The sequence below is a fragment of the Leguminivora glycinivorella genome, chromosome 10 (assembly GCF_023078275.1).
Source record: "Leguminivora glycinivorella isolate SPB_JAAS2020 chromosome 10, LegGlyc_1.1, whole genome shotgun sequence".
In the NCBI taxonomy this organism is placed as follows: domain Eukaryota; kingdom Metazoa; phylum Arthropoda; class Insecta; order Lepidoptera; family Tortricidae; genus Leguminivora; species Leguminivora glycinivorella.
The window spans coordinates 16761133-16773447 of record NC_062980.1 but is presented as its reverse complement, the minus strand read 5'-3'; the positions used below and the strand labels follow the sequence as shown (position 1 = coordinate 16773447).

The following is a 12315-nucleotide window of genomic DNA, read 5'->3' as shown; positions in this document are numbered from 1 at the left end:
TTAACGTTCGCATTGGTTCCCCGCATAGATGTTTAACGTCTACCTACCAAAGAAAACAGGAGGCCTACCATGAACGACGTAAAGTTGAAGTAGATACTTATCTTGATGTAACTCTTTCATTCACTAATTCAATTCAGTTGAACATTATTTATTTCTTTACTTCAATCATTTGAGTGATTCATATCATTCATTCATATCTATCAATATAAAATAAGTTTTTTAAATAATGTAAATAATAATGCTCCCTGTATGGACTTTGGTCTGAAATAAAGAAATTTTATTTTTATTTTATTATATAATGTATGACAGAACTGAAATAATGATGGATTGGTTGGCTACTAAACTATTTTAAATTGAACAAGTGAACTAAAAGAGTGAAGTAATACTACGAACTACAGTCAACCAATCTGAATCCTAGGCCACTGTAGGACCCATTCACAGTAGAAGTCAAACTGACTTCTATAGAAAATAAAGCACTGTGTCAATACGACAGAGTTCTAGAGTGGCCTAGGACTGTACGAAAGATACAGCATTTCTACACTCTGGCGCACTTTTAAATCCGTATGTGTGTGATAGGGAGGAAAGACGTTGTACGAGATTCGTGTTAGGCCCTCGGAGTAAGCGTGGATACTTACTCCGTTTCGTTAAGTAGCTCCATCGTTAGATTTTATGTTCGCTATGCTCGTTTTCTTTGCGCGATCGAATCAGAAATGAGGATATCAGTAGAAACGGCAAGTCTTTACTCATCTTACTAACAAAAGTATGGAATTAAATACCTAAATACGATAAATAACAAACTCTGTTGTTTCGGGAGTCCATGGGCGGTAGTGTACACTGACCATCCGCTGTCTGATCGTTAAAAAATGTACGTCAATAGTTGTTAGTGGATTGAAAACCTTGTAAGAACAATGTCCAAATATCCTAAAGTCAGTCAATGTGTTTCAGTACCTAACGAACTATCTTTATATAACAGAAGTTATCTAGGATCACTTGATTACTTACATAAATATTTAAAAATATTTTTAGCGGGTTACTCACGTATTAAGTCGATATAGCGTTCGACATGTTTTTAAATATGTATGAGTCTCACGGGAGTTTTATAGTTAAAATTACTTACATAAAGTTCAAGAAATAAGACTTCACTTTCACCAAGATGTTTTTCAGTAAAGTCAATACGGGTCTAGCCTTCACATTTGTCCTGTTTAAACAATGATAAGTGTTTATTGAGACTTCAATACCAGTAATCGTGAGTAGCAAGTAGCAAAAGTATGAACTCACAAAACCACCTGTGACAATGAGTAAATTACATTACCTACCGTTACCTGCTTACCAGTACCCCAAATTACATAACCTACAAAAATTGACGAAAAAATTTTTTCCACAAACTTATTTTGCATGCTGATGGAGTATTAGAAAAACAAAACCATGAGAAGCATAATGTGAAATTTTGTGGTTTAAAAACAAAAACCAGTTCGGATAAAACAGTAGAAATGGCACTTTGCGCTTATCATGTAAATGTTATGTGGCCTAAATAGGGGTGTAAAGATAGCACGAGCCGTCACGGTGAAATAAGCGTCATAATACTTGCTGATTATGTGACTCGAGCGAACACTTTTATATTTTATGTGAGTGTAGCGAGTTTTCAACAGCTAGATTAAAAGACTGGTTATATTGTAAACGTGCACACTGATATAAAAATATCAAGAAACAGACCAACTTAAGACATCTAAGATAAATTATTTACAAAGTATACAATACATATTTTAAATGGTGTAATGCAAAACTGCGAGTAGGAACAACATAAAGTCACGCCTACGCCTGTATCCCAAAAACAAAGGCAATATAAATATATATATATTTTATGTTTCTCTTGGCAAGGGATTAGAAAGAAAAAAATGTGTGAAATTATTGATATTTAACAAATACGAAAATTAAGTAACTTTGTATCTATTGATTATTTTGAGCACAATTTATTTCATATACTTATTTCCAAGATTCATATTTGTTAAACCTAGAATTATTAGTTTAGAATTATTAAAGTATTATAAAATAAAACAAGGTTTTATTTAATCCGGAACTATGAGTTGTTCTTTCAACGGTTAAACGGAAGAGGAAGTTACAAGTACATACATGTCAAACATGTGTCAAAAACAATCAATATCTTAACTTATTTGAGGTTACCATAAATAAAACTTATTCTAACAATTTTATCATGTTGCAACATATTAATGAAATTTTAAAGATAATAATTTTTATTGAGATTCAGAACTAGATAATTGAAGCACGTAGATATTATCATGATTTTCAAATAGGCTTTTACTTTATTTAATACTAGCTTTTTCGCGTGGCTTCGCACGCGTTAGAAAGAGACAAAAAGTCCATCCCTTCAACTATCTCCACTTAAAAAGTCACGTCAAAATTCGTTACTCTGTTTTGCCGTGAAAGACGGACAAACAAACAGACATACACACTTTCCCATTTATAATATTAGTATGGATTATTATAAACTCCAACATACATCGTACTACTGGATCCCAAGCCGGTGGTAAAGTAAAGCCATCCTCTCTATTAAAGTTCACGGGTACGGGTTCAAGTACACGGGTGAAGGAACACATAGCGGATGTCAAGCACCGTCGGCAAAGGTCTGCAGTCTCTGAACATGTCATGGATAAAGTCAATCATGCTATAAAGTTTGACAAGCCTCTGGTTCTCGCTAAGGAGAAGCGATATATACCCAGAATGTTGCGAGAGGCCATTGAGATCAAGAAATATCCTAACTTTAATAGAGAGGATGGCTTTACTTTACCACCGGCTTGGGATCCAGTAGTACATCTGATAATGGAACAAGCACGACGAAGGCTGTGAGGCATTTGTGTTGTATGGTGTTGGACATTTGCAGTTTGTTTCTTTGTCAATTTTGTGTAGATTAATTGGTTAATTATTTTTTAACAGAGTAATGGTAAAAATTTTTTGAATATTGTATAACTAGCTTTATTAATAGTGTGTGAACCTGCCTTAGAATCCAACATACATCTCTTATCTTTTGACAGATAGTCAACAGGAAGGTAAAGGTAAGATACACTGATAACGAAATCGTTACGATACTTACAAGCTGCTGTATTTTATCTACATCCATATCATATTTTTCTATAATAATTATGCACAAGAGTGTGAGAAAGTGAGAGAAAATGAAATGTATCAACAAATTACTCGTAATGGCATGTGCGTCGTATTTTTTTATTAAAAGCTTTTTTATTCAATTTGCCTTGTTAGTATGTTAGTGTGACCATAAATTAAATATAACAAGATCATACCATCCCATACATTAAAATGCGACCGCCTACGAACGCGCTTACACTCCACCACACATAGATGGCGCCACAAAAAATGCCTTGTTGCCACCAATTATTTGTAGATTGGCATTGTGTCAATTCCGAGCCGTAAATCTCTGTCAAAAGTGACACTTAACGCCATCTATTTACAAGTATAATCGAAAGCTACAAGACATTTTTTTTGTGGCGCCATCTATGTGTGGTGGAGTGTAAGGGCGTTCGTAGGCGGTCGCATTTTAATGTATGGGATGGTATGATCTTGTTATATTTAATTTATGGTGTGACTCAAAACGTAGAAGCTTTTGACCCACTTTCCGAATTCTGAGTCAGTTGAAACTTTGCACACTTATGTATATCCGATGAAAATGCAATATTTATGGTGACTTGAAGCTGATCTGATGATGGACACCGGAGATGCTTATGTTTTGTGATAAAATAGCGCAAACTTACTTTGTTTGGGGTTTTTAGAAACGTCTCGATGACTATTAGTTGCCCGTGAAAAAAAGTACAGTCAGCGATAAAACTAATCAACCTAACCTAACCGATATTGAAAAAACTTTTCAGCTAAGTTTGACCCACTTGTATTGGATGTCAATGAATTGTTATGATAACTCGGAGCTAAGAAGTACAGTCAGCTATAAAAATAACTGACCATTTCTATTTAACCGATTTCGATAAAATTTGATATGAGTCTTATGCCGTTCGAATAGTTTTGACAAGCACTCTTAGTGCTACATGACAGCCAGGGTCTCAAGATGGAGTCGGAAGGTAGTCATTGGAACTCCTAAGTTAGAATAAGTCTGTTAGTCAGTCATTAAACTTGTGCAACATCTTTAAAACATTCCCTCTCTGGAGTAAATATTTTATCTAATTCTGTTATGAGTGACAGGTCCCCATCCTCATTAATTTATGATGCTATGATTAATGTTTTGTTTGTAAAATGACTATCTTTGCATATAATATGATAAAATATATAAACACGTATCTTATTTGAACTATATTTTACCGCATTGCAGAACAAAATGTCTAGTAGTAAGGTTGTTTATAAAAATGTGCCAAAATCTGAAATATTTGATGGTATGTAAAAAGTTTCTGTTTTATTTTTAATAGGCCAGTTAATAGTGGATTATATTACAATGGAGTAAAATGACATAATTTACAACGAGGGCGTAAACTGAATCTAGAACGAAGTGAGGGATTCTAAAATAGAACCCTAAGCTCAGTGAGGGATATATATATATACATGTGTGTTGTAAACGGTTTTACATTTATTTTATCTGCTTTAAAATACTTCACAACCCACTTTATATATATATATATATATATATTTTTTTAGTGTAATGAAGAGAACCATAATTTATTATAGGACCAAGTTACACAGAAACTTATATAACATATCTATAAAATATTTGTTTATAATATCTAGTCTATATGTGGGAGGGCAGCACCGTCGTCAAAGCCGAGCCATCGGGTGATAGCCTTGAAGCGGTGGCGTGTGCCTCGGATGCACATGCTGGTCGCGCGTATTACAGCAATGTTGATGCGTGCACGAAGCCAGCCTAATATAGTCGATAATGAACGGCTCCAACGTTCAGAAATGGTTTAGGCCATGTGTTCTTTATATTTTATGGGGTAAAATAAATGTCTTATCGATAGGTGAATGAACTTTACACAAACAAACTTTGACTTCAGTTCACTTCAAATGTGGTATCCGTTTTTTGAAAAATGATACCCTTAGACTTATATTGACCGGGAGAAACTGTGGTCACCTTTTTGATTTTTGTCGAGTTCCCGATATTTCGATGCAGTTACATGCATCATGATCACGGAAAACTGAACTGGTGCCATAGACGAATGGCATTTCTGCGACGCGAAACGAAAACGAAACGCCTCGAAAGGTAATAGTCTGGCTCTGTCACGCCAATACGCAAGAGGGATAGAGATAGATACGAGCGTTTCGTTTCGTGGGCGTTTGTGCCATTCGGCTACGTACCCAGTAACCGAACTGAACTGAACTGCGTCGAAATATCGGGAACTCGACAAAAATCAAAAAGGTGATCACGGTCTTTATCCCAGTCAATGTAAGTCTAATGAAAAAAGCCGTGAATCATTCAAAATTCTTTATGATACCCTTGTTGTATATAAATGGATTTCAATCGCTTATTATTCTATATTTGGTAATAAAATAAACATGAAATCTTATTATGTAAGTCTAACCGTCAAAGATATTGAATTTTCATGATACTTTACATACTTTATAAAATACCAAAACTAGGAGTTACCTATTTAACTATAATACTGGTTTCTTTAATGAGGGTTTCTCTGAAAATAGGCAAAATATAATAAAAATGAAAGTCAAGCTAATATGTAAAGAAGGGTATAATTATGATATGAATCTGGCTGGAAAATGTAATATTAATATAATAAGATTAAAAGCATTTTAATATGAATCTAAGAAACGCAAATATTTAACAATTAATTGAAATAAATAAAAATAAATCGGAATTTTCTATAAATTATAACAAAAAATAAATAAATACAGTTTTATTTCAGGCAACACCTACGGTTGTACACCCATATATCAATATACAATTTAAAAATTTTTTTCTACTCGTCGACTGTAATCTGTCAATTAGGACACCACAGACTAAACTATAAGTGCTAACTTTTAAGTGTTGGATACTCTATGGCAGTTCCGACTCAACTATAATAATATATAATAATATTATAGTTGACTTTAAGTTAACTGTAATAATTTAAAAGTAGAACATCATACAATTTCTATACTAATTTGCGATACCTGGCAAATTTTTCTGCATCTGAAATACATTTTTTTTTTATTTGTCGCGTTATCGGCCAATCAGAGACGGTTATTACAAACAATTGGTTGCTAGGTAATTCGATGTTGATACAAAGGTGAACGACGCTATTAACATTAATTTTAACTTGCATGAATGATGATATTTCCGTCCATTAATGATGAAGATGATGACTCGTAGAAAAAGTATTGTATACAATAATGATATAACTAAGCTTTTCACTCTCGTACCGTACTATTAGGCCACTCGGCAAGCTTCGTGGCCTAAACATGGTACTCGACTGAAAAGCTTTGTATTATATCACGATTGTATAAAATACTATAGCCCTTTGCACACAAATCTCTTCAAGGTTTTGCCCCCAAACAATGAGCATAGCAAGGACTTCTAAAATAGAAATTAGAGCGTTGAAAGGGATTCAAATATAAACGTCCAAGGTAGATTTAATGTTACTAGCATGCGAATTATTATACTGCTTTTCACATCACCTATAAGGATATTTTATTAAAAAACGTTCAAACTAATACTCGTACTTGCTAAAAATCTAAAAAAATCTAAAAACAACTCCTTTTCGAAATGATGAATTTATGATATTGTAACAAATTTTGTTACATAATTAGTGAAAAAATATATATTTTAGAGTATAAGAGTAAGTGCAAATACATTCACCGTAGGAAACAACTGGTCAGCAAAGAAATTTGTTTCGCCTTAGATAACACCAAACTGGATAACAAACGGGTAGGTGGAACGTAACTTCCGCGTTGGCAAACTGCTATCGGACGGAAAATTACTACTTCTTCGATAAGAACTTTATATATAAAAACTGTACTTATTTATTTTTATGTAGGAAAACGTTGCACTTACTTAGGGCCGGTTGCACCAAATCTTCCGTTACCGAATTTAGCGTTCCCATTTTTTTTGTATAAGAACTTCCATAGACTTCTGCTGCGCACTTTGACTTAACTTAGGTATCTATTAACGGTTGATGTAACTGGCCCTTATTGAGATGATAGCACTAGTCATTTAGAAAATTTTGCTTGAATTACTAATACGGAGACAAAATGGTTGAGATAGTTTTCTGTCTACTCTACTCTCTACAAGACTTGACAACCGGGGATCAGTGATAAATCCACTTACCCACATTAATAACACATTAATATTGGTGGATTACTCCGACAATGAATTTATCGGCGGTGGGTAGTAATTATTATTGCACTTCGTGTAATGTGTAAATGATTGTTTCGTTCTCTGAGTCCCTTTAACGGGGATCATCTCTAATCTCTTGGACAGCTACCAAAGTGTCAATCTGAATATATGACGACCGGTTTGGCTCAGTCGGTAGTGACCCTGCCTGCTAAGCCGGGGTCCTGGGTTCGAATCCCGGTAAGGGCATTTATTTGTGTGATGAGCACAGATATTTGTTCCTGAGTCATGGATGTTTTCTATTTATATAAGTATGTATTTATCTATTTAAGTATGTATATCGTCGCTTAGCACCTATAATACAAGCTTTGCTTAGTTTGGGGCTAAGTTGATCTGTGTAAGGTGTCCCCAATATTTATTTATTTATTTATACAAATGACCCTTTTCTATTAAGCATATCGGCTGTCAACTTTTTGATAAAAACAAATAATGGTTAAAGAACTTTGCTTACTTTGCTTTGATGAAGAACTAACTACATCGTGACAAACAAACATTGGACGCTTGCAACTCCAGCGTGCGTAGCTGAACACGAACGCACAAACGCTCACGAAACGAAACGCTCGTAGATATCTATCTCTATCGCTCTTGCGTATTGGCGCGACAGAGCCAGACTACCTTTCGCGGCGTTTCGTTTTCATTTCGCGTCGTAGAAATGCCATTCGGCTACGGGGCCTGAGAGGTTATTACTTGTACGTTGTCGAGCTTTTAGAAATCTGTAGGGACAATGGTTTTTTGAAGAACTTTCTTTCACAAATAATATACAAACTTACTTTTACCAGTTTTACCATAATAATGGTCCAAAACAGTTGCTTGTTACTGTCACGTCAATCAACCCTGCATAATCCCTACACTGTCAACAACAATACAGCATCTATCAATATTGCAGAACCTCCGAAATACGAAGCGCCGCGAGGCATCGGCGCCCGTCACTTACAAGTTCTCATCCTCTTCACCAGCCTTTCTATCGGGTTTACCATCAAAGCTCATCTCAGTGTTGCCATGGTTGCCATGACTTCTCATGAGTCTTGTACAAGGAATATAAGCAATGGCAATGAGACCTTTAATGAAACGAGTGAGTGTGACAGGAAGACTTCTAGTGTGTTTCAGGTAAACTCTTTAACTAAAGTCAGCGGGATTTTTGCTAAAAAGGTTTATTATTGTTTTTAAAACTCAGTGTGGGCATAGATTAAAGAAGAGTGTCTTTTCAAAAGGGCTTATTTCCATTTTTTCTTTTTTTTAAACTATGAATGCAGTTTTTCTTAGTATGGAAAATTACGCGTTGTTTTGAGATAAAAGTTCAAAAAGTCTCGCCTTGATCTTTAAAAAAAAGATTAACATCAAAGTTTAGAACACATTTTGAAAAATGTGTTATGATTATTCATGTGGATAAACCAATGTATGTATTACAACAACATTCATATCAACTAACGTTAATAAAAAATCCAAAAATAAAATAAAACTATTTTATAATAATAACATTTACGCTACAAGGCCACAACAAAAGGGCTTAATTCCCAAAAGTTCGCATCAAAAGTGCTTAATTCTCAAAAACATATGTTAATTAAATATTTATTTAGGTACACATGTTACGTTTGATGTAATCATAGCATTAACGTCAACTTACAATATTACAATTTTGCAAATTAAATATTAATTTCAAAATCAATACCGTGGAATTATGTTTTTCTCAATTTCCCAAAAAAAGTTCAAAGTGGAAATAAGCCCCTTTGAAAAGACACCCCTCAAATATAACAAGATCATACCATCCCATACTATTAAAATACGACCGCCTAAGAACGCGCATACACTACACCACACATAGATGGCGCCACAAAAAATGCCTTGTTTCCATCGATTATTTGTCGTCGCATTTTAATGAATGGGATGGTATGTTTTTCTTATATTTAATGTATGGTGTGGAGTACAGATGTAGTATGAAAAGATTTGTCTTCGTATTGTTACGGAAACGTACGAACGTGTCATGCTATTTCAGTCAGTCTCAGTACAAGACGTACTGACATTGACTGAACTAGCATGACAAATACGAACGTTTTCGGAAAAATACGAAGGAAGCCCTTTTCGCACTACATCTGTAATTAGCTAAATACATAGTACCTATACTACTATCCTAAGCACATGTCTGACATGTCTCTTGATTTTATGAATGTAATTGTAAAATATGAAATATGTAATTTTATCAGTTCATTACATAAACAATCTTTAATCGCTCTAAGTGACTTCTGATACAGAATACGTAGAAACTCGTATTTTATACAAGGTGCTCGCGAGGAACCCATATAACTTTAACGGCATATTCTTGGTCACATTTTAAGACTAAAATGTCATATAAACTTTTCTAGATTTCGTCTAGTTTCAGAGTTATTGCCAATTAAAAAAAAAAAACATTTCCGTATTGTTACTCAGAAAAGGTCTCACAGTAGTCATTGATAGATGTCAAAATGTGACAAGAAAAACTTCCAAAAAATTTGGTTTTTAGAAAAATAAATTAAGGAACTCATTTTAATTGCCAACTTCATGGATAAAAATTACTTTATATGTGAAAATACGTCCAAAAAAGTAAAAAAAAAACAACGAAAAAAATTTTTTTTGCGAAAAATTTTAAAATTCATATAACATTTTTTCTTTCTTTTGGCCTCAGAAACGCGTGCTTAAAGTTATGCGGGTTCCTCGCGAGCACCTTGTATAAAATGCTAGCCTTAGGTGGTTGTCTATTGTTTGCCCGACAGTCATTTAACATAATATTCATTTGCCCGAATCTAACTTGCCTGAATTTCATTTGCCCGAATGATTTGTTTACCATAAAAATCATATGACATACTCGTTGTTTATCCGAATATTACCTTCCATAATCATACAATGCCATACTATTTGTTAGCCATATTATTAAGTGCAATAATATGGTTTCATAGAATATTCAAACGCCATAAGCAATTATTGCCATATTAATTGTTGCCCATATTATTACTTAACCTAACCTACTTTCTGATAGCAGTTTCATTTTCCAGGGGTCACAGTTCTAACCTAACCTAACCTACTTTTCCAGCAGTTTCATTCTCCAGGGGGTCACAGTTCTAACCTAACCTAACCTACTTTCTGATAGCAGTTTCATTTTCCAGGGGTCGCAGTTCTAACCTAACCTAACCCACTGTCTGATAGTATTTTCATTTTCCGGGGGGTCACAGTTCTAACCTAACCTAAACTACTTTTCAAGCAGTTTCCTTTTCCAGAGGTTCACAGTTCTAACCTAACCTAACCTACTTTCTGATAGTCAGTTTCATTTTCAGGGGTCACAGTTCTAACCTAACCTAACCTACTTTCTGATAGCAGTTTCATTCTCTAGTCCTTCTAGTACCTATTATAGTAGTTTTCGATTCTGCCAAAGCACATTATGGAAATTGACTTTTCTGGATGCTAATTTGTATGACAAATGATGGTATGGAATGTGGTAATTACGGATTTCGATGATTCTGACAAATGACATTATGGAAACTGACTTTATGGGAAACAAAGTTTCTGGCACTAGATTAATATAGTAAACAATGATTATGGCATAAGATGTTATGAGAAACAATATTATGATTGTTGAATAGGATGGCAATTAAAATTATGGCAAATGAAATTCTGGCAAATGGGGGTATCCCGCCTTAGGTACCTTCTTTAATAAGTTAATTCTACGAATATTTTTTTTTTATTAAATGAACTTATTCTTCTTAGGCACTCCTGACAGAAAGGAGGGAAATGGAAAATGGACATAGGCTAAGATGGAGCTCACCGTCAGTAGTAGCCTATTCACTTCTGTTTTAAAGAAAAAATAAACATAATATATTTTTACTTTTCAGACATATAATTGGAGTAAAAAGCAACAAGAAATAACACTCTTCGCATTCTTCGTCGGCTATACAACAATGATGGTGCCAATGGGAATCTTGGCACAAAAGTTCGGCGGCAAGATTCCTTTCATGGTCGGATTGGCTGTTAATGGTGTCACTTCTATAATTACTCCGTGGATACCCCAATTTGTAAGTACAATGAGGAGGCACACCGACATTTTACCCCGCCAGGCGCCGCCTGTGCATGTGTCTAGGCATGTCACTGTCATTCATATGTGAGAGAGGGAAAAGTAATCATGTATGAAACTCTTTATCTGTGCAATGGACTTAAAGGTGGCGCCATCTGTCATAACCTTTGAGTGTGCCTCCTCATTCATATTGATTTATCCAAAATATTAAATTTTTCCGAAACGTGCACTAGATTTTTATGTATTTTCAGATCTTTGTTTTACCTTTTTTCAGGCAGGATGGATAGGGGTGTGTATATGCCGTCTGTTACAAGGTGCAACGCAAGCGGCTTTTTATCCCAGTATTCACGCAATGTTAGGGAAATGGGCACCCCTGAGTGAGAGAGGACGGCTCAGCACTTACGTATACACAGGTAATATTAAGGTACATCGGGGCAAATCTCGACTGGGGGACAAATGTAACTGGTCCTTTTTTTCCATGTTTTACAATGTTTGCATTATTAAATAGTGTCCACCGGTTATATTATATGGTAGGCGTGTTCAGTGGATACATGTAGAACTCAACATCATAGTGTAATAATGGACAAAACGGATTAGTTACAATTGCCCCGGAGTCGAGATTAGTACCGCTGTATCTACCAAAAAATTTATCTTCGTTTTGTACCTAAGTACTTGCACTTTCTAGGTATCTCGCAATATTCAATTTTAACGGAAGGATCTACGGAACAAATTAGTTCCGTAGATCCTTCCGTCAGCAGCACATCGCACCCTCGTTGAGCTCTGGTAGCCTTACTCACCGACAGGAACACAACACTACGAGTAGGGTCTAGTGCTATTTGGCTGCGGTCTTCTGTAAGGCGGAGGTACTTCCCCAGTTGGGCTTTGCTCTAGATTCGAGCGAGATGATATCCGCTGTTCTGTGCCC

General features: G+C 35.0%; 1 protein-coding gene across 1 annotated transcript in view; it reads left to right on the top strand.

Annotated features, from left to right (window-relative positions):
- Positions 1 to 4354: 4354 nt before the first annotated feature.
- LOC125230410 overlaps positions 4355 to 12315 on the top strand; it is a 60690-nt gene continuing 52729 nt past the window's right edge. Inside the window, exons 1-4 of the mRNA XM_048135548.1 lie at positions 4355 to 4409; positions 8238 to 8458; positions 11212 to 11391; positions 11665 to 11803. Of these exons, the coding sequence (XP_047991505.1) occupies positions 4355 to 4409; positions 8238 to 8458; positions 11212 to 11391; positions 11665 to 11803 (595 nt within the window). The remainder of the gene's footprint in view (positions 4410 to 8237; positions 8459 to 11211; positions 11392 to 11664; positions 11804 to 12315) is intronic.